A 25,834-nucleotide genomic window follows, 5' to 3' on the forward strand; every position below is an offset into this window, starting at 1 on the left:
CATTGTATCACATCAAAAGGCATAGAATGGCACTTTGTCCCATTTTAATGATGTTGAGCTAGTAACTGTCAGATTTATTCATTCTGAAGGTGGGTTATTGAAAAGTAATCTACAGATGATACTTTGGGAGCCTCTGAATATCTGGTTATCCAATAACCCAGTGGTTTTAGCATCATTTGATGCTCCTTGTCTGCTTCACTTATTGAGTGTTTACAAAATGGTGACTTTCTAGTTGTGTCATTCTTTCCTTATTTGTTAACTGAAATTCTTCTGCATGGAAGAGTCCCCTTCGTTTTTAAAAGTCATAATCCTATATTTGCATTTTTCTCTTAACTTTAACTTGGTGTCGTCTTTGTGTGTATATATATATATATATTACATATACATATATACATGTGTATACATATACATATATAATACATATACTATATATGTAAATATATATACACATACATAATATACATATATATATGTATGATATGTGTTATATGTGATATTATAGTGTAATTGAGAGGAGCTGGGGTGGAAAGCCAAAGTTCATGTGTTATCTCTGCAGCTTGCTAGATTTATAACTTTTAGATAAATCCCTTCATCTCTCAAGTGTGTGTTTTCTAACTAAATACCTGTCCTATCTACCTCGGAAGGTTGTGATGATGATGGGGATATAAAATAGTAATCTTTAAATTGATAAATGCTGTGATTCATATTGTTATTCAAAATGATAACACTATGTCTTACATTTTTCTCTTAAAATTATTTTTTTTTTCATGTTTATTTTAGTTTTGAGAGAGAGACAGAGACAGAGTGTGAGCAGGGGAGGGGCAGAGAGGGAGACACAGATCTGAAGCCAACTCCAGGTTCTGAGATGTTAGCACAGAGCCCAACACAGGTCTCGAACTGGTGAACCACCAGATCAGGACCGGAGTTGAAGTCGGGTGCTCAACTGACTGAGCCACCCAGGCACCTCATGTCTTATGTATTTTTGAACTTTTAATGTCTAACAAAGTATACTACATTAAGAACTTTGAGTGTTGAATAAATGCTTGCTGAATAAAAGCAGTAAAATACTAATGTATAAATTAGTGAATTTTGAGGTACATGAATTTTATCATGTGAGTTTTCTATTGTGATCCACATGTGTATAGGTGTATTGCAGAAAATTTCAGAGTCAATTTTAGTTGGCTGTAAAAATACCAAAAAATTCAAATTGTTTCTACCTCAAATTTTGAACTTCACTCTAATGTTGTATTTGTTATAGGCATGTGCTGATAAACTGAAAAGAGAAATAGAGCTTTATGGTTGCCCCCCTGATTTTCCAGATGAAGAAGAGGAAGAGGAAGAAATCAATGTTAAAACAGAAGATGTAATAATTAAGGATAAAGCCAAAGGAAAAAAGGTTTGGTGGCTAATAATATTTATTTTGGTTGAAATTTTATATTTGTCTAATTTATATTTGTCTTTTTTTTTTTTTTAATGTTTATTTACTTTGAGAGAGTGTGCATGGGGGAGGGTCAGAGAGAGGCCGGCAGTGAGCACAGAGCCTGAGGCGGGGTTTGATCTCACAAACCATGAGATTACAATCTGAGCCGAAATCAAAAGTCAGACGCTTAACTGACTGAGCCACCCAGGTGCCTTGACTAATTTATCTTTGTATTTTCAGGACTTAGCACATAAAAAGTACTCAGTAATTTTGAAAATGTAACAAAGCCAGAAATTATTTTTCTGACTTTTCGATGGCCTTTTTTCCCCCTTTTTGCTTTTTTCGGCAATAAATTTTAGATTTAGAGAAGAATTGCAAGGTAGAGCGGAGTTCCCTCATGATCCCCTAAGTTCCCCTAAGGTTACATCTTATATAACCATGAAAGCTAAGAAATTAACATTTGAACATATATAACCCTGAAAGCCAAGAAATTAACATTTGAACAATCCTATTTACTGAACTACAAACCTCATTTGACTTTGAACAGTTTTTTCATTAACACCCTTATTCTGTTTGCAGGTCTAATCCAAGATTCCACATTGCATTTACTTGTCACATCTCCTTAGTATGTCTCCTTAGTCTCTTCCATCTTTGTCTTCCTTGATTTTCACACTTCTGGAGAGTGCTGGTCAGATAATTTATAGAATGTCCCTCAATTTGAGTTTGTTTAATGCTTTCTCATGAATCATGAGTTGATTGAGAGGTGACATGTCCTCCTCATTGCATCGTATCAGTGAGCGAATGATATTGGTATCTCATTACTGGTGATGTTAACCTTGATCATTCGGTTTAGGTGGTGTCTGTCAGGTTTTTCTACTGTAGGGACTCCATTTTCCCCCTTGATTTGTATATATTTTGAGAGATACTTTGAGGCTATGGAAATAGTATTATTTATTTATTTATTTATTTATTTATTTATTTATAATGTTTATTTATTTTTGAGAGACAGATCATGAGTGGGAGATGGGCAGAGAGAGGGGAAGACACAGAATCCGAAGCAGGCTCCAGGCTCTGGGCTGTCAGCACAGAGCCTGATGCAGGGTTCGAACCCATGAACTCTGAGATAGTGGCCTGAACTGAAGTTGGACGCTGAACCGACAGCCACCCAGGCGCCTCAATATCTTCTTTTTAAATATTTTCTCATTAATTTTAGCATTCATCTGTGGATCTTGCCTGCCTGCTATAGTTATTACTGTGTTCTTTTTTTTTTTTTTTTTAATGTTTGTTTATTTTTGAGAGAGGGAGAGAGAGAATTCCAAACAGACTCCACACTGTCAGTGCAGAGCCTGATTTGGGGCTTGAACTCATGAACTGTGAGATCATGATCTGAGCTGAAATCAAGAGTCAGATGCTTATTTGACTGTGCCACCTAGACACCCTATTACTGTGTTGTTCTAATAGTGATTTTCCATTTCCCTCATTCTTTCTCCATTTATTACCTAGAATTCTTCGGAAAAGAATAGTTGTCCTCTCTTCCCCAGTTACTTATTTATTCAGTCCCTTTTTATATCGGTGTGGATTCATGCATATTTATTTTATTCTTTGGGTTATACTCCAGTACTCTCTGGTGTTTGGGGGTTGTTATTGTAATTACTCAACTTGTTCTGATTTTGGTCATTGAGAGTCTTTTATGCTGGCTCCTGTGGCTATCTGATATGCTCCCATCTTTTTTCTTTTCTTTTTGAAGTCCTTTATTATTTTCTGGTGCCAAGATACTACAGCTTTGTCTTAGATTTTCCCTGTTCCAGCCCTGGAATCAACCACATCCCCAAGGAGGCCTGTTTCCTTTAGTTGAGAAATGGTATTTAGAAAACTAAGTTCTGAATGCTAGGTATACTCATTGTAGCTCCTTTCAGTAGAAAGAGCAAGGAAATATATATATTAACCCTGGTAACCCACATATATGCACCTGTCTATAATAGTTCTTTATCTCTATATATGTGTAAAAAGTTCTTACTGGGAGGTACCTGGCTGACTTATTTGATAGAGCATGTGACTCTTGATCTTGGGGTCATGAGTTTGAGCCCCACAGTGGGGTTAGAGTTTACTTCAAAAAAAAAAAAAAGTTCATACTGATAACTTTGGCTCCCTGTTAGCACCATAAGGCTCAGTCTAGCATTCTCCCTTTGCCAATTTGTGACTTCTTTCTCTGACATTGAGAAATCTGGCCCTCATTATTTATAGTATATAATTTATTCAGTCCTAGTCTACTGGTGGTTCAGAACTGCTTAACCCATACTCCTGAGAGGAACAGTTTTACCAACTAAAGTACAGTGTTTGTATATACTTTTTGTTCTTAGAATCTAGTCAACACATTCTTTTCCAAAGTTACTTTTTTTTGTTTTTTTTTTTTTAGTAAGCTCCATGCTAAACATGGGGCTCTCGAAGTCAAAGTCCCTGAGATCAAGTTGCATGTTCAACTGACTGAGCCAGCCATGCACCCCTCCAAAGTTGCTTTTATTTATTTTTTAAATTGTTTTTATTAGTTATTTTAAAAACAAAATTTTTTTTTTTAATGTTTATTTACTTTTGAGACAGAGATACAGAGAGTGAGCAGGGTAGGGGAAGAGAGAGAGGGAGACACAGAATCTGAAACAGGCTCCAGGCTCTGAGCTGTCAGCACAGAGCCTGATGTGGGGCTTGAACCCACGAACTGTGAAATCATGACCTGAGCCGAAGTCAGACGCTTAACCGACTGAGCCACCCAGCTGCCCCTTTATTAGTTATTTTTGAGAAAGAGAGAGTGTGAGCAGGGGAGGGGCAGAAAGAGCAGGGGACAGAGAATCTGAAGTAGGCTCTGTGCTGACAACAGTGAGCCTGATGTGGGGCCTGAACCCATGAACCATGAGATCATGACTTCAGCTAACGTTGGATGCTCAACCGATTGAGCCACCCAGGTGCCCCCCACTCCCCGACAAAGTTACTTCTAAAACTCCTTTTTTTCCCACTCACTTCAAAGTGTGGTTGTATCATATATTAATAATACTATTAGATACATTTGTCACAGTCTGCATTTCGTCTTTGGTTCCTCCCACATCCTGGTGGATTTTTTAAACAAATGTATATACAATAAAATTCAATCTTTTTAGTAGATAGTGGTGTTGGTTTGACAAACACATGGAGTTGTGTTTCTTTTTTTTTTTTTTTACTTTTTTTTTAAATGTCTAATTTTGAGAGAGTGAGACAGAGTGTGAGTGGGGGAGGGGCAGAGAGAGAGGGAGACACAGAATCCAAAGTAGGCTTCAGGCTCTGAGGTGTCAGCACAGAACCTGACGCAGGGCTCAAACCATGAGATCATGACCTGAGCCGAAGCTGGACTCTTAACCGACTGAGCCATCCAGGCGCCCCTGGAGTCGTGTTTCTAACCCCACAGTACCATACAGAGCAGTTCTATCACCTCCCAAATTCCTTCCCTGTCTTTATAGGTTTATAGTTCAACTTCTTTACCCACCTCCATTGCCTGACATTTGGTTGCCTTTTTGATATTGGTAAATATTAGAAGAGGACAAAACTCCTGTCAGTAGCTTATTCATAACTAAAAAAGATACATATGGCATTAGGAAGAAGGAAATCGAGCTTGGTGATGACATCTTATCTTTGATGATAATTCTTTATGGTTTCAACGATTTAGTTACCTCTGGTGTCAAGGTCTTAATATCAGACTGTTCGGTTTGACAGACAGAATAGCACATTTCAATTCGTTAGTAATCTGACATATCAACAGTATGTTTTGGAATGAAAAATTACTGCTAAATGGGATTATTTACTTAAAATGATTGTGGTCCTAGAATTTGGTAATCATTTGTTGGTTGGTTCTTGATGGAGTTTGTTTTTACTGGTTATTTTCAGAGTAAAGCTGCTGCTAAAGCTGGATCTTCTAAATATCAGTGGAACATTATGAAATCCCTTGGTCTGTCTGATGAAGAGATAGTCAAATTTTCTGAAGCAGAACATTGGCTTGATTATTTCCCACCACTGGCTATTGAGGATCTGAAGAGAATGGGCTTGAAGGTATGTCCATCACTCCTATAGTTTAAGAAAATGTGAAGAACACATTTGTATTTATGTGATTTCTGTGAGTTTGGACCATCTCATAATTTAGAATAATTTATTCCACCTGTATTCCAGTAATGAATTAGTTCTGTTATTGTTATGGGCCTTGATGTAAGCAGTGAAGTACTTTAATATTTGTTGTATTGAAAATGTTTTAATATGTTAGCAATTAGTAGAAGGGAATTCTGTTCAAAGACTATGAAGAAGGCAAAGGTTAGCTTGTATATTTAGGAATACACAAAGGTGTTATTTAAATGTTCCTTCTTAACTTATAATTTCTATATGTTTGTTATATGAATATGTGTGCTTAAAAACTTACAAGTTAAATACAAGTTAATATAATTATAATATATATTTAATAGGTAGAACCTGAATATTGTTCTCCTTTTAATGTTTGATATAATTTTAAGTTGGAAAATAAAGAGTGGAAGAGTAAATAATTGGTGGGAGCTTTTATTCATAGAAACTATACACATTTCTCAAAAATCACGTATTTTCTTTTCTGTAGGTCGACTGGCGTCGCTCCTTCATCACCACTGATGTTAATCCTTACTATGATTCATTTGTCAGGTGGCAGTACTTAACATTAAGAGAAAGAAGTAAAATAAAATTTGGGAAGCGGTGAGTTTGTCGTCCTTCAGGATAATAAAGCAAACATTTCACTCTGCATTGTAATTCAGTGCCCGATAGATAGCTTCTTTTTTTCATTATCCTTTCTCTTCTTATAACTTTTTTCCTTTTTGTTCTCATGTCTCCTTTGTTTTCCTTTTTGTCTTACCAGCATTTTAGTGTTTTACCAGTGTTTAATGTCTCTGAGCTGCTAAAAAGAGGGAGAATAGGAGTATTGGCTGTTATGATCTCCCTAAAGATTCTTTTCAGTATTTTCAGTCAAGCAGCAAAAGAATTTTATATATGTGTTAGTTTATCTACTTTTTCTATAAATTGTTTAAGATTCTTCCTTGATTCTATGGATTAATTAAAAACTATGTGTGCTTCATAACTGAATTTATATTTTAGAATCTGTTTCATACCTACTGGCACAAAAAGAGACACTTCGAATCTGTTTCATACCACCAAGCCAAGACCGGTGCATAGTTTTCAGGGGTATTACCTTTAATGAAGGCAGAAAGCTTTCATTAAATAGGCTGGCCACTACTCATAAAAGCATAAATAATTGATGTAGACATTTGTTCAGTTAAAAGTTTTAGTTAGAAGAAATATTATAAGATATTAGCAATAAAGGCAAATACATTAGGATAAAACTTGTATATTATAATAATATTTGTTACTTACTATTTATTTTTTAGGTATACCATTTATTCTCCAAAAGATGGACAGCCTTGTATGGATCATGATAGGCAAACTGGAGAGGTAATTATTTGTGACATAGAGTAGCTATTATAATAATTCTCACTATGGCCATAGAGTTTACGGAATAGATCAGGAACCTAAAAATAATTTTATTTCAGTGCTGAGGTGTATTCTGGTGGCTGTGAAGAGGGAAACAGAATGTTACTGTAAGATTCTGTGTCTTGTCTAAGACCTTGTTACTCCAAAGGTGGTCCTAGGACCAGCTGCATCTCATCTGCTTGTGAGAGAAAAGCACATTCTTGGGCCTCATCCCCAAATTGCTGAATAAGAAGCTCTGAGGGTGGAGCCCAGGAATCTGTCTTTAATAAGCTTTCAATATGACTCGCATGTAGGCTAATGTTTGAGGAGCGCTCCCTGGAGAATACACTGCTCTAAAAAGAGAGATGGGGCAAGGTAATGAGATATGTGGCTAACTGATGTGCACAGATTCCATTTATACTTGCTTTGATCATGTGCTTGCTTATTTCTGAAGTACTTCTAGTCATGCATGACATCAGTTCATTCTACATTCCTTAGTAACATTATTCTTTGTAATACTTGAGTGAAGCCAGGGTCATTTGCCTAAAGCTGTGGCACAGTAAATGAACAACAATGCCAGAATCTGAACTTAGGATTCCCTATGAGTGCATCTTCCTTTGTTACCATCTTTGAATGCATTTGTAGTCTAGCGACTACTTTTCGAAGTTTGCTTTCAATTATGGTGTAACTTATCTAACAGAAATGAGAGTTGATCAAAATTTTGAATTCAGAAGACCCAGTTTACTGACTGTATTAACTTTTAATATGGTCAACACCAGCAGTATCCTAAATTCCAGTAGTATGCCATAGTTTTTCAAAGCATTTTACTATTCATTTGTCCTATGTATTCTTTGGGTAAGTCCTGTGTGAGTCACAGTACGGTTATATTACAGTTGAAGGATTTGTCTCCCTTGGATTAAGATATTAGTAACAGCCCAAGCTAGGTTTTGAATGCTTGTGCTCTGGCCCCTGGTCCAATATGTTTCTATGATGCCTGCTCTGGGGGATTGTTTGATTACATATTCTGACTCCCATTTTGGTAAACACCGTTTTGGGTGATTACTCTAAGTCACTTTTTCCCTCCTCATTCTTCACTCTCAAGTGCATTCTTAGCAAACTGTCCTTACTTAGTAGAGTCTGGGCCTCCTTTACTAGTTCTGATTTGGTGTGGAGTGGGAAGGTGGTCTTTCAAGTCACTTCTTACACCTTAGACTTTATGGGAATATAGTCAGCTCCCTACTGGCTGACTCCTTGTAAGAAAGAATTATTCTAACAATGCAAGAATCCATCTAAGAAATTTGAATCCGATCTCTCACTTCTATGTGTGGGTTTAATTCAAGTCTTTTTTCTTCTTAAGGTTTGGTTTTGTTTATTTGTTTAGGGTGTGGGACCTCAGGAATATACTTTAATCAAGTTGAAAGTGCTTGAGCCGTACCCATCCAAATTAAGGTAGGTTCACTGCAGAGTTATTGCATTATCTTTTTGAAGTAACAGATAGATGCAATAGAATCCACAACACTTTTTTGCGTAAACATATATTTTTTTCTTCTTAGTGGCCTGAAAGGGAAAAATATCTTCTTGGTAGCTGCCACTCTCAGACCTGAGACCATGTTTGGACAGACCAACTGTTGGGTTCGCCCTGATATGAAGTACATTGGGTTTGAGACGGCGAATGGTGATATATTCATCTGCACCCAGAGAGCCGCCAGGAATATGTCATACCAGGGCTTTACCAAACACAATGGAGTGGTGCCTGTTGTTAAGGAATTAATGGGAGAGGTGAGTTGGGTAGCAGATTTTTAATTTTAGTGCTTAAATTTAGAGGAACATTTTATCCATGACACTTGAGAAAAGAACATTGGAAAAATCATTTTAATTGAGGAATACATGCAATGTGTAAATCGTTAAGTTCAGTATTTTGGTGCAGTTTTATTACATGTGTACACTTCACCCTAATCAAGATACAGACCAGTTCCAGTAGTCCAGAAGGTGCTCCCACGTCCATCTTGCAGTCAGTACCCACCCCTGTTCCACAAAGGTAACCACCACTCTGCCTTTAGTCACCAAAGATTGGTTGCTGTTCTTGAACTTGACGTAATTGAATTATATAATCTGTACTCTTTTGTGTCTGGCTTCTTTTGCTCAACATTAAGTCTTTGAAATTCATACATGTTGTGTGTAGTAGACTTGTTCTTTTTTTATTGCTGTGGAGTATTCCTTGTATGACTATATCACTATAGCATTTTTGACTCTTATGTTTCAGTTCAGTAAGTATCTGCTTGAAAAATATAGACAGTCCTCCCCGAGAGATTTAATGGTTGCAGTGTAATATGATTACCTGTGTTTCTGGTATAGAATTGCAGCTGTTTGTTTTTCTGAAGAATCTTGGTTGATGGTAACTAAATCTGGACGATTATATAGCTTTTATTCTTATACTTTATTTACTTACCAAAATTTCAGAGTATATTTTATTAAACCCTTTCATAAATGCTAATCTTAGGTATCTTGATAAATCACATTTTCAAATTTTTTTTAATATTTAGTTTTGATTTTTAAAAAAATATTTATTTTTGAGCCGAAACAGAGTGTGAGCAGGGGAGGGATAGAGAGAGAGGGTCACACAGAATCCGAAGCAGGCTTCGGGCTCTGAGCTGTCAGCATAGAGCCCAACGCGAACCATGAGATCATGACCTGAGCCAAAGTCAGACGCTTAGTTGTCTGAGCTACCCAAGTGCCCCTCTTCCTCTTTTTAATATACAGATGGCAGTATATTTTGGGGCATCTGGCTGGCTTAGTCAGAAGAGTGTGTGACTCTTAATGTCAGGGTCCTGAATTTGAATTCTGCACTGGGGGGGGGGTGGGTAGAGATTACTAAAAAAAACCCCCAAAACCCAAAAAACAACAAATGGCAGTATACTTTATCACATTTTTCTGCATCTTGCTTTCTTCTTTTTTCTTTTTTCCTTAGCTATGTCTTGGTATTTGCCTTGTGGGTGCATAGCTTCCTTATGTCTTATGTTTTGCAGCCACATAAGTAGTCCATTGTGTGGCTGTACCACAGCATATTTAACCATTTTCTATAATGCACACTTGAATAGTTTCCTGTCATTTTCTGTTACAAGCAGTGCTGCCACTTCTCATCAGCTGTTGGAGTTGTGTCTGAGAAGTTTTTAGGAATAGTGTTAATAACACAGATTTTTCCTGTTACTAGTGCAATTTCTTTCCCTGTAAATTTGAACAGATTTTGGAGTGAGGAAAATGGGTGGTATAAATTAAAAAATGGCTTTTAGCCCTTAAGACTCTTACGATATTTAGCCTTCACCCACGTGACTGTAAGTTCCATAAAAGCAGTTTCTCTTTGAATAAAGCGGGCCGGTGGGAACTGTGTGCAATTGAGAAGTGCAGTCTTTAGCTTAGTTTTGAGAGTATGGGTTCGGTATTGTTGAATCTTTGGATTTTTTTTTAAGAGAAACTAGATGTATGTTTTTCATACAATTTGTCTTCCTAGTCATTGTTTCTGTTTTTTTTTTTTTAAGTTTATTTATTTATTTTTATTTGGAGAGAGAGCTAGAGAGCAAGTTGGCAAGGGGCAGAGAGAGAGGGAGACAGAATCCCAAGCAGGCTCTGTGCTTTCAGCGCAGAGCCTTATGTGGGGCTTGAACTCACTGTGAGATCATGACCTGAGCCGAAGTCAAGAGTCGGATGCTCAACCAACTTAGCCACTCAGGTGCCCTGCTAATCATTGTTTTAAATGGATATACAGTATTTTATTTTGTTTATATCTCATATTTTGTTAAATGCTTTTTCTATCTTTTAAATTTTAGCTGTTTCCAGGTTTTGCTGTTGTAGTTAACACAGCATTGGGTAGACTTCTCAAAGAAAAAATGTTTTTTTCTTTTGAGGTAAATTCCTAGGACTGGCTGGATCTAAGTTGTGTGAATGTTTTTGTGTCTCGCTATGATTCTTACATTGTTTTCCTCAAGGAGTACAATGCCACCAGCAATGTATTAGTGTGTTAATTTCCTCACCACCTTATGACATCACATTTGGGAATTATAATTATTTACAACTATTTTTAGTCTAGTGTGTATAAAAGAATGAGTTTGCTTTACTTCATGTATTTTTGAATGTTAGCTTCTCAGGGCTTAAAAATATTAACACTTTTAAATTTGAGTAAAATAAGTTTTTTCACCTTTTATGCTGATCTTTTTGTTGCACAGGAAATGCTTGGTGTGTCGCTTTTTGCACCTTTAACATCTTATAAGGTGATCTATGTTCTTCCAATGCTCACCATTAAGGAGGATAAAGGTAAAGAGTTTCTTTCTTTCTAGAAATACTTTGGTGATTGCATTCTGGTTGTATTAATTAATTTCATACTTTCTTGTATAAGGCACTGGTGTGGTCACAAGTGTTCCTTCTGACTCCCCTGATGATTTTGCTGCCCTCAGAGATTTGAAGAAAAAGCAAGTGGGTATCTGAGTTTCATGTTGTTATTAATTCTTTATCATCTCATTATGTACCATTGAACCAACTATGAAATGAAAAAGCTATCATATCTTGGAACTGTTATCTCTACCTTATTTCTATATGTGTATATATTTGAAACATAATATTTCACAGAATTTTTAAGACTTCTAGAGTTTAGGTTTACAGTAAATTGGAGAAGAAGGTAGAGAGATTCCCCTTGTTCCCACACATGCACAGCCTCCCCCATTATCAACATCCCCCACCAGAGTGGTGTATTTCTTACCATGGATCAACCTACATTGATGCATTATAATTCCCCAAAGTTCATAGTTTACCTTAGGGTTCACTCTTGGTGGTGTATATTTGGGTTTGGACAACTGTATAATGACATAGATTCATCATTATTATATCATATAGAGTATTTTCGCTGCCCTAAAAGTCCTGTGTGCTCTTTTTGTTCATCTCTCTCCCTGTGACCATGCTGTCAGTGCAGAGCCCCATGTGGGCTCCATCTCACAAACCATGAGATCATGACCTGAGCTGAAATCAAGAGTCGGATGCTTAACTGACTGAGCCACCTCGGTGCCCAATGTCTTTTAATTCTTGGTACTGTCTGTTGCAGAGCAGCTTTTAACTTTAATGAAGTTTGATTGGTATTTCTTTCACGGATTAGGTCTGTGATATTGTATCTAAAAAGGCACTACCATACCCATGGTCATTTAAGTTTTCACCTATGTTAGCTTCTAGGAATTTTATAATTTTATGTTTTACATCTAGGTCTGTGATCCGTTTTGAGTTAATTTTTATGACAGTGTAAGCTGTATATCTAGATTCATTTTTTTTTTTTTTTTTTTGCACCTGGGGGTCTAGTTATTCCAGTAACATTTGTTGAAAAGACTATCTTTGAATTATTGTATTGCCTTTGCTCCTTTGTCAGAGATCAGTTGACTCTCTTTATGGGCTCACTATTTTGGTGCACTGAACTATTTGTCTCTTCTTTCCAGCACTACACTGTCTTGATTACTGTAACTTTATAGTAAGTCTTGAAGTCAGATAGTGTCCGTCCTCCAATTTTTTTTTTTAGTACTGAGTTCACTATTCTGGGTCTCTTGCTTTTGTATATAGCTTTGCGATCAATTTATTGATATTCATAAAATAACTTGTTTGGATTTTCATTGAGATTGTGCTGAATCTGTAGGTTAAATTGGAATTGGTAAGAATTGACATCTTGGCAATACTGAATCTTTCAGTCCATGAACATGAAGTATCTCTCCATTTATTTAGTTCTTTGATTCTCTTCATAGAGTTTGTAGTTTTTCTCACGTAGATCTTATGTATGTTTTGTTACTTTTGTACCTAAGTATTTGATTTTGGAGGGAACGCTAATATCAGTGGTACTGTGTTTTTAGTTTTGAATTCCACTTGTTCATTTTTAGTATATTGGGGTGCAATTAACTTTTTTAAAGTTTATTTACTTATTTTGAGCGAGGGAGAGAGAGAGAGAGAGAGAGAGAGAGAGAGAATGCGAGTGGGGGAGGGGCAGAGAGAGCGAGGGACCGAGAGAGAATCCTAAGCAGGCTCTGTGCTGTCATTGCAGAGCTTGATGTGGGGCTCAGGCTCACAGACTTCGAGACCATGAACTGAGCTCAAATCGAGAGTTGGTTTTAATTGACTCAGTCATCTGAGGTACCCCTGGAATGCAATGAACTTTTATATATTTTTTTTTTTTATTTTTTTTTTAATTTTTTTTTTATAAATTTTTTTTTTTCAACGTTTATTTATTTTTGGGACAGAGAGAGACAGAGCATGAACGGGGGAGGAGCAGAGAGAGAGGGAGACACAGAATCGGAAACAGGCTCCAGGCTCTGAGCCATCAGCCCAGAGCCTGATGCGGGGCTCGAACTCACGGACCGCGAGATCGTGACCTGGCTGAAGTCGGACGCTTAACCGACTGCGCCACCCAGGCGCCCCAACTTTTATATATTAACCTTGTATCCTGCAACTTTGCTACAATTGCCCATTAGTTCCAGGAGTTTTTTTCCCTTCATTCTTTTGGATTTTCCTACGCAGATGATCATTCCATCTATGAACAAAGACAGTTTTATGCCTTCCTTCCCAATCTGTATACCTTTTATTTTATTTTCTTCCCTTATTGCATTAGCAAGGGCATTCAGAACGATATTGAAAAGAAGTGATGAGAGGAACATCCTTGCTTCATACCTGATCTTAGTGGGAAAACTTTGAATTTCTCATCCTTAGGTGTGATATTAGCTATGGGTTTTTTGTAGATAGTCTATCAAGTTTTAGAAGGTCTGCATCTATTCCAGTTTACTAGGATTCTTTATCAGGAATGGGTGTTGGATTTTTTTCAAATGCTTTTCTTGCATCTCTTAATAGGATCATGTGATTTTTCTTTTTTAATGTTTTGCTGGATTCCATAAAACTTTAGAGAAAGTTGTGATATTCATATTCACATTTTCACTGCAACCTAGAATATGAACCTCATTTTCAGTGGTGTATGTGTGTGTGTGCGTGAATTTTTGCTTTTGGCTTGCTCTTTCTTTTTAATTTTTTAAAATGTTTTCATTTTATTTTTTTTTTTTGAGAAAGAGACAGAGCATGAGTGGGGGAAGGGCAGAGAGAGAGGGACACACAGAATCTGAAGCACAGATTGTCAGTCTGTGCTGTCAGTCAGCACAGAGCCCTACGCGGGGCTCGAGCTCACAGACCATGAGATCATGACCTGAGCCGAAGTTGGACGCTTAACTGACTGAGCCACCCAAGCGCCCCATTTGGCTTACTATTTCATCATTTAAGCAATTCACTGTAATTTAAACTGTTGAGTTTTTTAGTGACATAGATCTCTTCTTGAGATATTTGGTAAAATTAAAAAATTTCCATACGAAAGGGAGAACAAATAGTTTATATTTTAAATTCTATTTGTTTATTTAGGAGAACAAATATTTTTTAAAAAGTTTTGGAGTTTGTTCTCTCAATGATTATGCCAATAAAGTGTTGATCATTAGTGTTAATTTGTAAAATTTTTTTGTAGCCCTTACGAGCAAAGTATGGAATTAGAGATGACATGGTCTTGCCATTTGAGCCGGTGAGTACACTGAGGACTCAGAATATTCATACCCATCTCTTTGTCATTGAAAAAAAGAGCTAGCATTTTCCTTGTAACAAAATTAAATAATTAGTGGATATAAAAGTAAGAGGGAGTTTGCTTAGAGTTTATTTACTTTAATTTGCTATCTGTTGTGGCACTTAAGAGTGAGAGAAAGACCAAGAGTAAGTATTTTCTTAGCACCTGGCACCTGCAGTTCTGAAACAAACAATGTTTTTAGCATCACCAGTTTTATAGTAGCTTATTTTGCTAGTAGGGCCAATTTCCAAGCTTCTAAAGACAAAATTTTGCCATGTTAGCCATGAATGTTTATGTTCTCATATTAGTGCCTGGTGAAGAAAAAAAAAAATTAGTTACTAGCAAGTAACTTTCATGAAGAATCTAGAAGACTTTTTATAAACCAGAAGTAAGACCATCCTTAGATTTAGTTTTTTATATCATTTTGCTAGTTTTAGAATTATATGCCATTACAGGGTTGTGAGCTGGAGAAGGTGTGTTATATAGTGAGGGAGGGACAATTTAGGGGTTGGTGCAGAGAATTTGGGTAGTTCCTGTGGAGGAGAGTAAGAAGACAAATTCACAGCTGGATGTTAGTCACAGTGATTACCTAATGTGTGGTGCTCTTGTAATGGTGTATAAAATCTGAAATGACTTCATTGGACAGTAAAGGCAAATGAATTATGCACCATAGGGCCGTTTTTATGATCATTCAGTGTGAATAAGGTCCTGAAATTGCTGTTCTTTACAGGTGCCAATCATTGAAATCCCAGGTTTTGGAAATCTTTCCGCTGTAACCATTTGTGATGAGTTGAAAGTTCAAAGCCAGAATGACCGAGAAAAACTTGCGGAAGCTAAGGAGAAGTTATATCTAAAAGGGTTTTATGATGGTGTAAGTTATAATTTTTTAGTTTTGCTCTGTATATTTTTCAATGATTTAGAAGAAAATAGAAAGATTCAATATAGTTTCACCTACATACTGATTTGAGAGATGATATGAGATTGTGTTCTTCTGTTTCCAAATTTATTTATTTTTTGTTCAGTGGCCCTTATAGAAATTATATATTTGTGTCTTTTAGGAATGTCTAAGAAATGAGTTTCTTGAGAAGATTATTTAAAGTTAGTTCATGTTATTATGGAGTCAATTTCATAGGTTTATTGCATGGACAATACCTGGTCCCTTTTGCTCTTTTAATTGAGGAGTTCATATTTTAAATAAGCAGTTTTTCTCATTTAGTTGTTAATGTCCACTAAATGCCAAGGGAGTGCAACAGACATGTTTGGAACCTCTCTTTTCTCCTTAATTGTGCATGTGTTAATGTGGCTTACACATTTCCATGGAAAGAGGACTAGGCTAGAGAAAGTAAAAATCAAGCCAAGTTGCTAGTGACTTGAGGTTAAAGTGAAGATTTTTAAGGCTATAAATGGGAATTCTTTATTTTTACCTTCACTTTCATTGTTCTGGATAACCAACAATTGGTTATGTGTCTTTTTTTTAAGTGACTTACACATTTTGGGTGGTAACAAAAGCTACCGCTTATATAGATAGCACTTAAATGTTAACTTATTTAAATCTCAAAATAACCTCGTGAAGTAGGCACTATCATTCCTGTTTACAGATGAGGAAATTGACGCACTAAGACATTAAGTAATTTACCCAAGATCAGCAGATAGGTAGCCAGTGGCAGAACTGGTCTACCTGGGGAGCTTGGCTCCAGGGTTTGTGCTCTTAACCACTTTACTAACGTGATCTATAAGTATAATTTTATAGTGGTCAATTAAATTGATATAAAGCACTTCAGCATGTTAGAGGATTGGAAGGTCAGAAAACATCTTTCTTTTCCATTTAAGATAGAAACTGTTTCAGAGAGAAACAGGAGTCACATAGCTGGAGGTCAAAATATGAGCTGGAAGGGGACTGTGTGGATCTGGGACAACAATGGGCAAGCTAATACCTAGCCCCAGGATTAAATTTCCTCACTTCATTAAAGGCAGAGTTGAAAAACCAGCCTTCCTATAAGGGCCAGGTTTATCACATGGCCAAGCTAAGGAAAATGCTTGTTGGCAACAGGCAGAATTGGAAACAGAAGTCTAACTGGGGCTGAGCTGTGTGAGCTCCGTTCATTTTCCCAAAGCCTTCAGGAATGAACTGAGTGAGCCTATTGAAATTCTCTCCCCATGGAAATCTGAGAAGTGGGAAGGTAATGAGGGATCCTTCCTCATCTTGTTCGTGATAGCTATTCTAGTCATGGCAAAAGAAAAACCAAGTGTGTTGTATATATTAATCACCCAAGCTCTGGCAAAATAAAAACTTAAGATTACAAATGTGATAGATTTCACACTAAAAATATCTTAGTTGTGGATGGAAGTAAATTTAGGGAAAAATTTGGAGGGAACGCAAGGCAAATTTTAATTGTTTTGTCTGTGTTTTGTCCCCCCACTTCTCATCCTTTTAGGTAATGTTGGTGGATGGATTTAAAGGACAGAAGGTCCAAGATGTAAAGAAGACTATTCAGAAAAAGATGATTGACACTGTATGTGATAGGCCATCCTCTGAAGGCTGTTTTAGGAGAAAACCCTTTTTTTAAATTTATTTATTTATTTCTTTTTTTACATTTATTTATTTTTGAGAGACAGAGTGAGAACGTGAGCTGAGGAGGGGCAGAGAGAGAAGGAGACACAGAGTCTGAAGCAGGTTCCAGGCTCTGAGCAAGCGTTCAACACAGAGCGCGATGCGGGACTCAGACCCACAAACCGGGAGATCATGACATGAGCCGAAGTCGGACACCTAATGGAATGAGCTACCCAGGCATCCCTTTTTTTTTTTTTTTTTTTTTTAAAGTAGGCTTCATGCACAGCCCAGAGCCCAAAGCGGGGTTTAAAGTCACAGCCTTGAGGGGCGCCTGGGTGGCGCAGTCGGTTAAGCGTCCGACTTCAGCCAGGTCACGATCTCGCGGTCCGTGAGTTCGAGCCCCGCGTCGGGCTCTGGGCTGATGGCTCAGAGTCTGGAGCCTGTTTCCGATTCTGTGTTTCCCTCTCTCTCTGCCCCTCCCCCGTTCATGCTCTGTCTCTCTCTGTCCCAAAAATAAATAAACGTTGAAAAAAAAAAAATTAACAAAAAAAAATAAATAAAGTCACAGCCTTGAGATCCAGACCTGATCTGAGATCCAGAGTGCCCCTAAACTAAATTTTGATTTCTGACAGTTATATATGGCTTTAATACAGAGAGACTGTGGTCTGTAAAGCTTACTAAAATAAAAAACCAGTTTCCTCTCCATCCTTCCCACATTCTCTTCAGTTTCTCTTCCTTGGACAGGATTACTTTCAGCTGTTTTGGTTATTTCTTTTAATATTAACCTCCATCTCTCAGATCTCTAATGTAAATGCTCATAGAGTAATTTTTAAATTTTGATTTTCAGTTTTAGACATTAGCCATTGACTTTCTACCTTGGAAAATCAAGATTTAACTCTTTCTTCTACCTTGTGTCTTTCTTTCTGACCTCACCACATTTGTGTGCCCTTCCCTACCTCCCATCTTTTTAGTATAGGTACATTATGACTTACATGAGAGCAGTAATTGCATACATTAAAAAAAATATTTCTTTTCATATGTTATTGTGGGATTTCCATGTTCAATTTGCTAATCTCTTTTTTTTAAGTCTTTTAATTTATTTTTGAGAGAGAGAGAGAGAGAGAGCGCGCAAGTGGGAGAGGGGCAGAGAGAGAGAATCCCAGGCAGGCTCTGCACTGTCAGTACAGAGTCCGATATGGGGCTCAAGCTCACAAACCATGAGATCATGACCTGAACCAAAGCCAAGTGAGCCACCAGGTGCCCCCATTGTATACATTTTTGAGACATCACTGATGTACAATGAGAACTTTTCTTCCCCAGCTTTTGTTTTTCCCTGGTGTTAATAATTGTCCTTCTTGTTTTTTAATTCCTTTTTTAAATTCCTTACTTTAAATACAATGCTGTATTCCCAAACTCTGTCCCAACTCTTTATTTCTTCTTTCACTACTTTAACACATCAGTATGCTGTTGGTTCCTTCTGGGAGAAAGCTCTTCCCCTGCCTTCTGGCCTGTTTTAGTCTGGACTGGTTACTTACTGTCCTAGTGCACAAATATCTGGGATCTTCTTCCATTACTAAGAATTTTCTTTTTTTTAAAAAAAATTTTTTTTTTTTCAACGTTTATTTATTTTTGGGACAGAGAGAGACAGAGCATGAACAGGGGAGGGGCAGAGAGAGAGGGAGACACAGAATCGGAAACAGGCTCCAGGCTCCGAGCCGTCAGCCCAGAGCCTAAGAATTTTCTTTGCTTCTCTTGAGTTGGATCTCTTGTTCCCTTGATCCCATGGCTGCTGCTTAATTATTCCCTCTCTCATTTGGGTTAAGCTCTTACTCTAGTAGCTTTCCTGTAAAAGGGTACCTGGAAGGTAAATTTTTGTAAGCTTCCATGTGTGAAATATCTTGTCTATCTTCATACTTGGCTGCCTGGGGACAGAATTCTAGATTGAAAGTAGTTTTGCCTTAGAATTTCATGGACATTACCCACGGTGCTCTGGTTCAGAATGCTGTTGTGAAGTCTGAAACCATTTTGGTAATAACTCATTTTTTTTATAAATGCCCTGTTTGTCCCCCTCTCCTTCTCTTTGTATAGAATCTTGTCTTTCTTCCTGATGTTATTAAATTTCGTGATTTACTGTGGTGTAGGTCAATTTTCATTCATTTTTCTGAGTGCTTAGTGGGCTCCTTCAGCCTGAAGACTTAGGTGCTTTAATTTTGGGAAAATTTCTTGACTTTTTCTTTGATTGTTTCATCTCTTCCTTTCCTTATTTTTTGCTTCCTGAATTCTTATTCAATTATGGGTTCTCTTAGACTCTGGAAGTCTTTTTCTTTCTGGGAGAGTCCCTCAACTTTTTCTTCCTGAGATTTTGTTTGTTTATTGTGCGTTTTTTATATCTGCTATTTGTGTGTATGTGTAAAAAAAATATTTTTGTTATGGAAAATTTCAAATTAAAAAAGTGGAGAGTAGTGAGTTGAATTCCTGTATACTTATTATCCAGCTTCATCGTTACCAACGCAGGGCCTTTTTTTTTTTTTTTTCTCAATATATGAAGTTTATTGTCAAATTGGTTTCCATACAACACCCAGTGCTCATCCCATAAGGTGGCCTCCTCAATACCCATCACCCACCCTCCCCTCCCTCTCACCCCCCATCAACCCTCAGTTTGTTCTTAGTTTTTAAGAGTCTCCTATGCTTTGGCTCTCTCCCACTCTAACCTCTTTTTTTTTTTTTTTTTTCTTTGCCCTCCCCCATGGGTTTCTGTTAAGTTTCTCAGGATCCACATAAGAGTGAAACTATATGGTATCTGTCTTTCTCTGTATGGGTTATTTCACTTAGCATCACACTCTCCAGTTCCAAACACGTTGCTACAAAGGGCCATATTTCATTCTTTCTCATTGCCATGTAGTACTCCATTGTGTATATAAACCACAATTTCTTTATCCATTCATCGTTTGATGGACATTTAGGCTCTTTCCATAATTTGGCTATTGTTGAGAATGCTGCTATAAACATTGGGGTACAAGTGCCCCTATGCATCAGTACTCCTGTATCCCTTGGGTAAATACCTAGTAGTGCTATTGCTGGGTCATAGGGTAGGTCTATTTTTAATTTTCTGAGGAACCTCCATACTGTTTTCCAGAGAGGCTGCACCAATTTGCATTCCCGCCAACAGTGCAAGAGGGTTCCCGTTTCTCCATATCCTCTCCAGCATCTATAGTCTCCTGATTTGTTCATTTTGGCCACTCTGACTGGCATGAGGTGGTATCTTAGTGTGGTTTTGATGTGTATTTCCCTGATGAGGAGCGACGTTGAGCATCTTTTCATGTGCCTGTTGGCCATCCAGATGTCTTCTTTAGAGAAGTGTCTGTTCATGTTTTCTGCCCATTTCTTCACTGGGTTATTTGTTTTTCGGGTGTGGAGTTTGGTGAGCTCTTTATAGATTTTGGATACTAGCCCTTTGTCCGATATGTCATTTGCAAATATCTTTTCCCATTCCGTTGGTTGCCTTTTAGTTTTGTTGGTTGTTTCCTTTGCTGTGCAGAAGCTTTTGATCTTCATAAGGTCCCAGTAGTTCATTTTTGCTTTTAATTCCCTTGCCTTTGGGGATGTGTCAAGTAAGAAATTGCTACAGCTGAGGTCAGAGAGGTCTTTTCCTGCTTTCTCATCTAGGGTTTTGATGGTTTCCTGTCTCACATTCAGGTCCTTTATCCATTTTGAGTTTATTTTTGTGAATGGTGTGAGAAAGTGGTCTAGTTTCAATCTTCTGCATGTTGCTGTCCAGTTCTCCCAGCATCATTTGTTAAAGAGACTGTCTTTTTTCCATCAACGCAGGGCCTTTTTTATAGGATGCTATTGTTTCATGAATGTGAAATCTTAATCTTTTATTTCTGTGAGGAAGATTGTTGATATTTAAGAGTAGGTACAGAAAGATGATTGAAACCTTTTTGGATGTGAGTAGGGCTTCATTGGGGGAGATGTAGAAGGGCTTTTTGGGTCTTGGGGAAGCCTTTATATTAGCCCTGATGTCAATTAGTTAGAGCTTCTTGGATTTATTAGCTTCCTCCTAGAAGATTCTTCCACTTTCTAGCTTGAGAAGTCTAAGCTAATGGGGAGCTGAAAAAATTGCTAGGGGGAATACCAAAACTCATTGTGCTGACTCTCCACTGAATCTGTCTCTTCCCACTGTGATACCCATATCCTTAACTCTGTCTTTGGTTGAGTGACTCTTGTATCCTCTCCAGAGCATAAACCTTCATTGTTCTGCTGGCATAGGGAGGGGCATTTGCCTGTCTGCATAGTATGGGATTAGGGTGTCTGGGGTTCTGACCTCTTCTTTAGAAACTTCAGTTAGTCCTCTTTTCAGCAGAGTTCAATGTCTGTTTTTAATTTCCCTTCTTTATACCAAAGTCCTAGCTATTTAAGTTCAGTATGCAGAATTGCATTAAAAACAAAGAACAATGAATCATTTTATGAATAATTATGTTGAATTTTATCTTAAAAAATAGCCTGACAAGTGTGGGACCATAATACATTAAGAGGTATTTATATTTGGTAAACAGTTACATTCATGGTTAGTTTTCTAGTGGACGTTTTTCATGACACTATAAATCTTTAGCAACAATGTTTTTCATGTTTAGTTTTTGTGCATCTATTTTTTTAAAAGCAGTGGTTCTATGCGTTTAACTTCATATTTTCTTTATATTCTTTTTTTTTATTTTTTAGAGTGAGAGATCGAGCATGAGTGGGGAGAGAGGCAGAGAGAGGAGAGAGAGAGAATCCCAAGCAGGGTCTGCGCTGACAACGCTCACATCTCCCCCTCTTTATATTCTTACTATGACAAGGATAGGGACGCCTGGGTGGCTCAGTCAGTTAAGCATTAGACTCTTTTTTTTTTTTTTTTTTTTTTTTTTTTTTTTTTTTTTTTTTTTTTTTTTTTAAATTTTTTTTTTTTTTTTTTTTCAACATTTATTTATTTTTGGGACAGAGAGAGACAGAGCATGAACGGGCGAGGGGCAGAGAGAGAGGGAGACACAGAATCGGAAACAGGCTCCAGGCTCTGAGCCATCAGCCCAGAGCCCGACGCGGGGCTCGAACTCACGGACCGCGAGATCGTGACCTGGCTGAAGTCGGACGCTTAACCGACTGCGCCACCCAGGCGCCCCAAGCATTAGACTCTTGATTTCAGCGCAGGTCATGATCTCTTGGTTTAAGAGTTCAAGTCCCGAGTCGGGCTCCATGCTTATAGTTCAGAGCCTGCTTGGTATTCTCTCTCTCCCTTTCTCTCTGCCCATCCCCTCCTTGCTCTCTCTCTCTCTCTCTCTCTCAAAATAAGTAAATAAACTTAAAACAAAAATAATAAGGGTAAAGGGCTTCCATAGGCAATCTAACCTTCAAACCATAGAATTAGAAAGTATTGAACATCATTCATGTTCCACTGAAAAGGAATAATCGATAGCTAGGAAAGATGATCCATTTGACAGAGATACACACCTTTTCAAAAGCAAATGATGTATAGAAAGAATGGCAGGGCCACCTGGGTGGCTCAGTTGGTTAAGTGGCTGACTTCAGCTCAGGTCATGATCTCTCGGGTCATGATCTCACGGTTTGTGGGTTCGAGCCTCACGTCGGTCTCTGTGCTGACAGCTTGGAGCCTGGAGCCTGCTTTGGATTCTGTGTCTCCCTCTCCCTCTGTTCCTCCCCTGCTTGCACTCTGTCTCTCTCTCAAAAATAAATAAAGATTAAAAAAAAAATTAAAAAAAAAAAAGAGAATGGCAGATAACTTATACCGGGAAGACATACTGAAGATGTGGGGTTTTTGTTATTGGTGGTGTAACATTTTTTTTTAAAGTTGTTTTTTTATTGTCCCTGAGGAATAGAGATTGACTTGACATAATATCTGATATATTTTTATTTGCTTTCATGTAGGGAGATGCCTTTATTTACATGGAACCAGAAAAACAAGTTATGTCCAGGTCTTCAGATGAATGTGTCGTGGCCTTGTGTGACCAGTGGTTAGTTTCTCGTACAGCAAGACATTTCCTTCAGTCATTTTACTTATTCTTTTGAATTTTATGTTTTTTTTAATCAATCTGTCTACTACCAGGTACTTGGATTATGGAGAAGAGAACTGGAAACAACAGACATCCCAGTGCTTGAAGAACCTGGAAACGTAAGAAGGGAAAAAAGTGATGAGGGAAGGGAAAGGAGATCAGAAACATGGAAGACAGTGAGGATGAAGAGAGACACTGTACCTTTTACTCTCTCCAGATTCTGTGAGGAGACCAGGAGGAATTTTGAAGCTACCCTAGGTTGGCTACAAGAGCATGCCTGCTCGAGAACTTATGGTTTAGGTAAGCATGCTTCAAATTCTTCTGTTTGAATGACTTGGCCAGTTACCTGGCAAATTAACCCTTTTACTTTTTCTCTGTCTCTCCTAGTATTTTTCTGAATTGAGAGGTTTTGGTTTGAGGGTGAGGGAAACTGGGATGTGGTGCCCTACCGTCTATCTACCTGCTGGTAGAGTATGACCTCTCAAACCCACATAGCTTTATGGATTTTTTTTAATAGAAACTCTTTGTAGTGCTTCAACCATTTTGCCTTTTTAAAAAATGTTTATTTATTTTCAAGCAGGGAGGAGGGGGGCAGAGAGAGGGAGGGAGGGAGAGAATCCCAAGCAGGCTCTGCATGGTCAGCATGGAGCTGGATGCGAGGTTCTATCTCACGACCTGTGAGATCACAACCCAAGCCGAGATCAAGAGCTGGACACTCAACTGACTGAGCCACCCCAGTGCCCCTATTTTGCTTTATATTTACTAGTTCATTTTGTTAATTATTTAAGCAAATTTAAGACCTTCTTAAATAAGTAGCTTTGTAAATGCTATAGACCTTGAAGATACAGATTCTCCAGATGAAGTATCTCTTTTAAGTTCCTCAGGAATTAATTTCCTTCTTTTTATCTTGCAGGTACTCGTCTGCCATGGGATGAGCAGTGGCTGATTGAATCGCTGTCTGATTCCACTATTTACATGGCATTTTACACAGTGGCACACCTGCTGCAGGGGGGTAACTTGCGAGGACAGGCAGAATCTCCGCTGGGCATCAGGTTGGTGAATGGATGTGGCAAAGAAATGTAGTTTATTAGCAGGAGGTGTGATCTTTTGATTTACACATGGAAAGTTCCTTTTTTAAAATTATTTTATTATTTTATTTATTTTTTAAAACTTTTTATAATGTTTATTTTTGAGAGAGAGAGAGAGAGAGAGACAGAGCTTGAGACTGGGAGGGCAGAGAGGGAGACACAGAATCTGAAGCAGGCTGCAGGGTCTGAGCTGTCAGCACAGAGCCCAACGCAGGGCTCGAACCCACAAACCATGAGATAATGACCTGAGCCAAAGTCGGACGCTTAACTGACTGAGTCACCCAGGCATCCCTTATTTTTTAATATTTATTTATTTATTTATTTATTTATTTATTTATTTATTTAATTTTGAGACAGAGAGTATGTGAATGGGACAGGGGCAGAGAAAGAGAGAGAGAGAGGAAGAGAGAATATATTCTAAGCAGGCTCTGCATTGTCAGCACAGGGCCTAATGTGGGGCTTGAACTCATGAACCGTGAGATTATGACCTGAGCTGAAGTCACATGCTTAACTGAGTTATTTTTTTATTTTTTAAGTTTATTTATTTTGAGAGAGACAGAGACACTGCAAGCGGGAAGAAGGCAGAGAGGGAGACAGAGAATCCCAAGCAGGCTCTGTGCTGTCATCATGGAGCCTGACCTGGGGCACCATCTCACGAACTGTGAGATCATGACCTGAGCTGAAACCAAGAGTCGGATGCTCAACTGACTGAGCCACCCAGGAGCCACAAAAGTTCCTTTTTTTTTTTTTTTTTTAACATTTAGTTTTCATAAGAATTCATTTAGCAAATTTTGCTAATGATGTTGTTGCTTTTTTGCTGTTGAACTGAGAAAAAGTAATAAATCGTCCCTCTATTATTGTTACTGTTCTTTATTCTTAGGGGAATCTATTGTCATTTGTTATGGTAACTACATTAAGACAGAAATATCTACTTCATGGTTAGATGAAAATACTGATTCTTTCATGGAAAAAAATATACTTTTTTGATGCTGGTTTTTTTTGTTTGTTTGTTTGTTTTTATTTTAATTATAGACCACAACAGATGACCAAGGAGGTTTGGGATTATGTTTTCTTCAAGGAGGCTCCATTTCCTAAGACCCAGATCCCAAAGGAAAAGTTAGATCAATTAAAGCAGGAATTTGAGTTCTGGTATCCTGTGGATCTCCGAGTCTCTGGCAAGGATCTTGTTCCAAATCATCTTTCATATTACCTTTATAATCATGTGGCTATGTGGCCAGAACAAAGGTGAGTGCTAAAAAGGATGCAGACTAAACTTATGCCTTGTGGCTTCAAATATTTAAGAAGTTATCGTGCAAGGTATAGTTAGATTTGCCAGTTACTTTCTTTTTCTTCTATTAAATGTATACTGAAGCATAAAGCACACCTTCTCCTATCTAGTACATCCAGAAATCCTCCTACTGACTTTAGGCTCCCTCTCAGAGAGAGAGACACAGAATCAGAAGCAGACTCCGATTCTGAGCCATCAGCCCAGAGCCCGACGCGGGGCTCGAACTCACGGACCACGAGATCGTGACCTGAGCTGAAGTTCGACACTTAACTGACTGAGCTACCCAGGCGCCCCTCTAAGATCTTTTTATAGCCACACTTCTAGCC

At 37.8% G+C, this 25,834-nt stretch overlaps 1 protein-coding gene and 1 long non-coding RNA gene across 2 annotated transcripts in view; one reads left to right on the top strand and one right to left on the bottom strand.

The window, feature by feature from the left end:
• LARS1 (leucyl-tRNA synthetase 1) overlaps positions 1-25,834 on the top strand; it is a 76,167-nt gene that overhangs the window by 16,852 nt on the left and 33,481 nt on the right. Inside the window, exons 5-20 of the mRNA XM_086701308.1 lie at positions 1,259-1,396; positions 5,330-5,491; positions 6,042-6,154; positions 6,841-6,904; positions 8,304-8,371; positions 8,476-8,701; positions 11,143-11,230; positions 11,313-11,389; positions 14,442-14,495; positions 15,265-15,405; positions 16,970-17,047; positions 23,008-23,093; positions 23,186-23,251; positions 23,350-23,432; positions 24,046-24,184; positions 25,253-25,465. Coding sequence (XP_086557434.1) covers positions 1,259-1,396; positions 5,330-5,491; positions 6,042-6,154; positions 6,841-6,904; positions 8,304-8,371; positions 8,476-8,701; positions 11,143-11,230; positions 11,313-11,389; positions 14,442-14,495; positions 15,265-15,405; positions 16,970-17,047; positions 23,008-23,093; positions 23,186-23,251; positions 23,350-23,432; positions 24,046-24,184; positions 25,253-25,465 — 1,796 coding nt within the window. The remainder of the gene's footprint in view (positions 1-1,258; positions 1,397-5,329; positions 5,492-6,041; positions 6,155-6,840; positions 6,905-8,303; positions 8,372-8,475; positions 8,702-11,142; positions 11,231-11,312; positions 11,390-14,441; positions 14,496-15,264; positions 15,406-16,969; positions 17,048-23,007; positions 23,094-23,185; positions 23,252-23,349; positions 23,433-24,045; positions 24,185-25,252; positions 25,466-25,834) is intronic.
• LOC147584392 (uncharacterized) lies at positions 18,500-19,013 on the bottom strand. Its single transcript, XR_015249275.1, has 2 exons — positions 18,816-19,013; positions 18,500-18,658 (listed from the first exon to the last, which is right to left on the bottom strand). It is a non-coding gene; the product is annotated as an uncharacterized LOC147584392 (long non-coding RNA).

Source organism: Puma concolor, chromosome A1, assembly GCF_028749965.1.
Source record: "Puma concolor isolate L17-30 chromosome A1, mPumCon1.1.hap2, whole genome shotgun sequence".
Classification (NCBI taxonomy): Eukaryota; Metazoa; Chordata; class Mammalia; order Carnivora; family Felidae; genus Puma; species Puma concolor.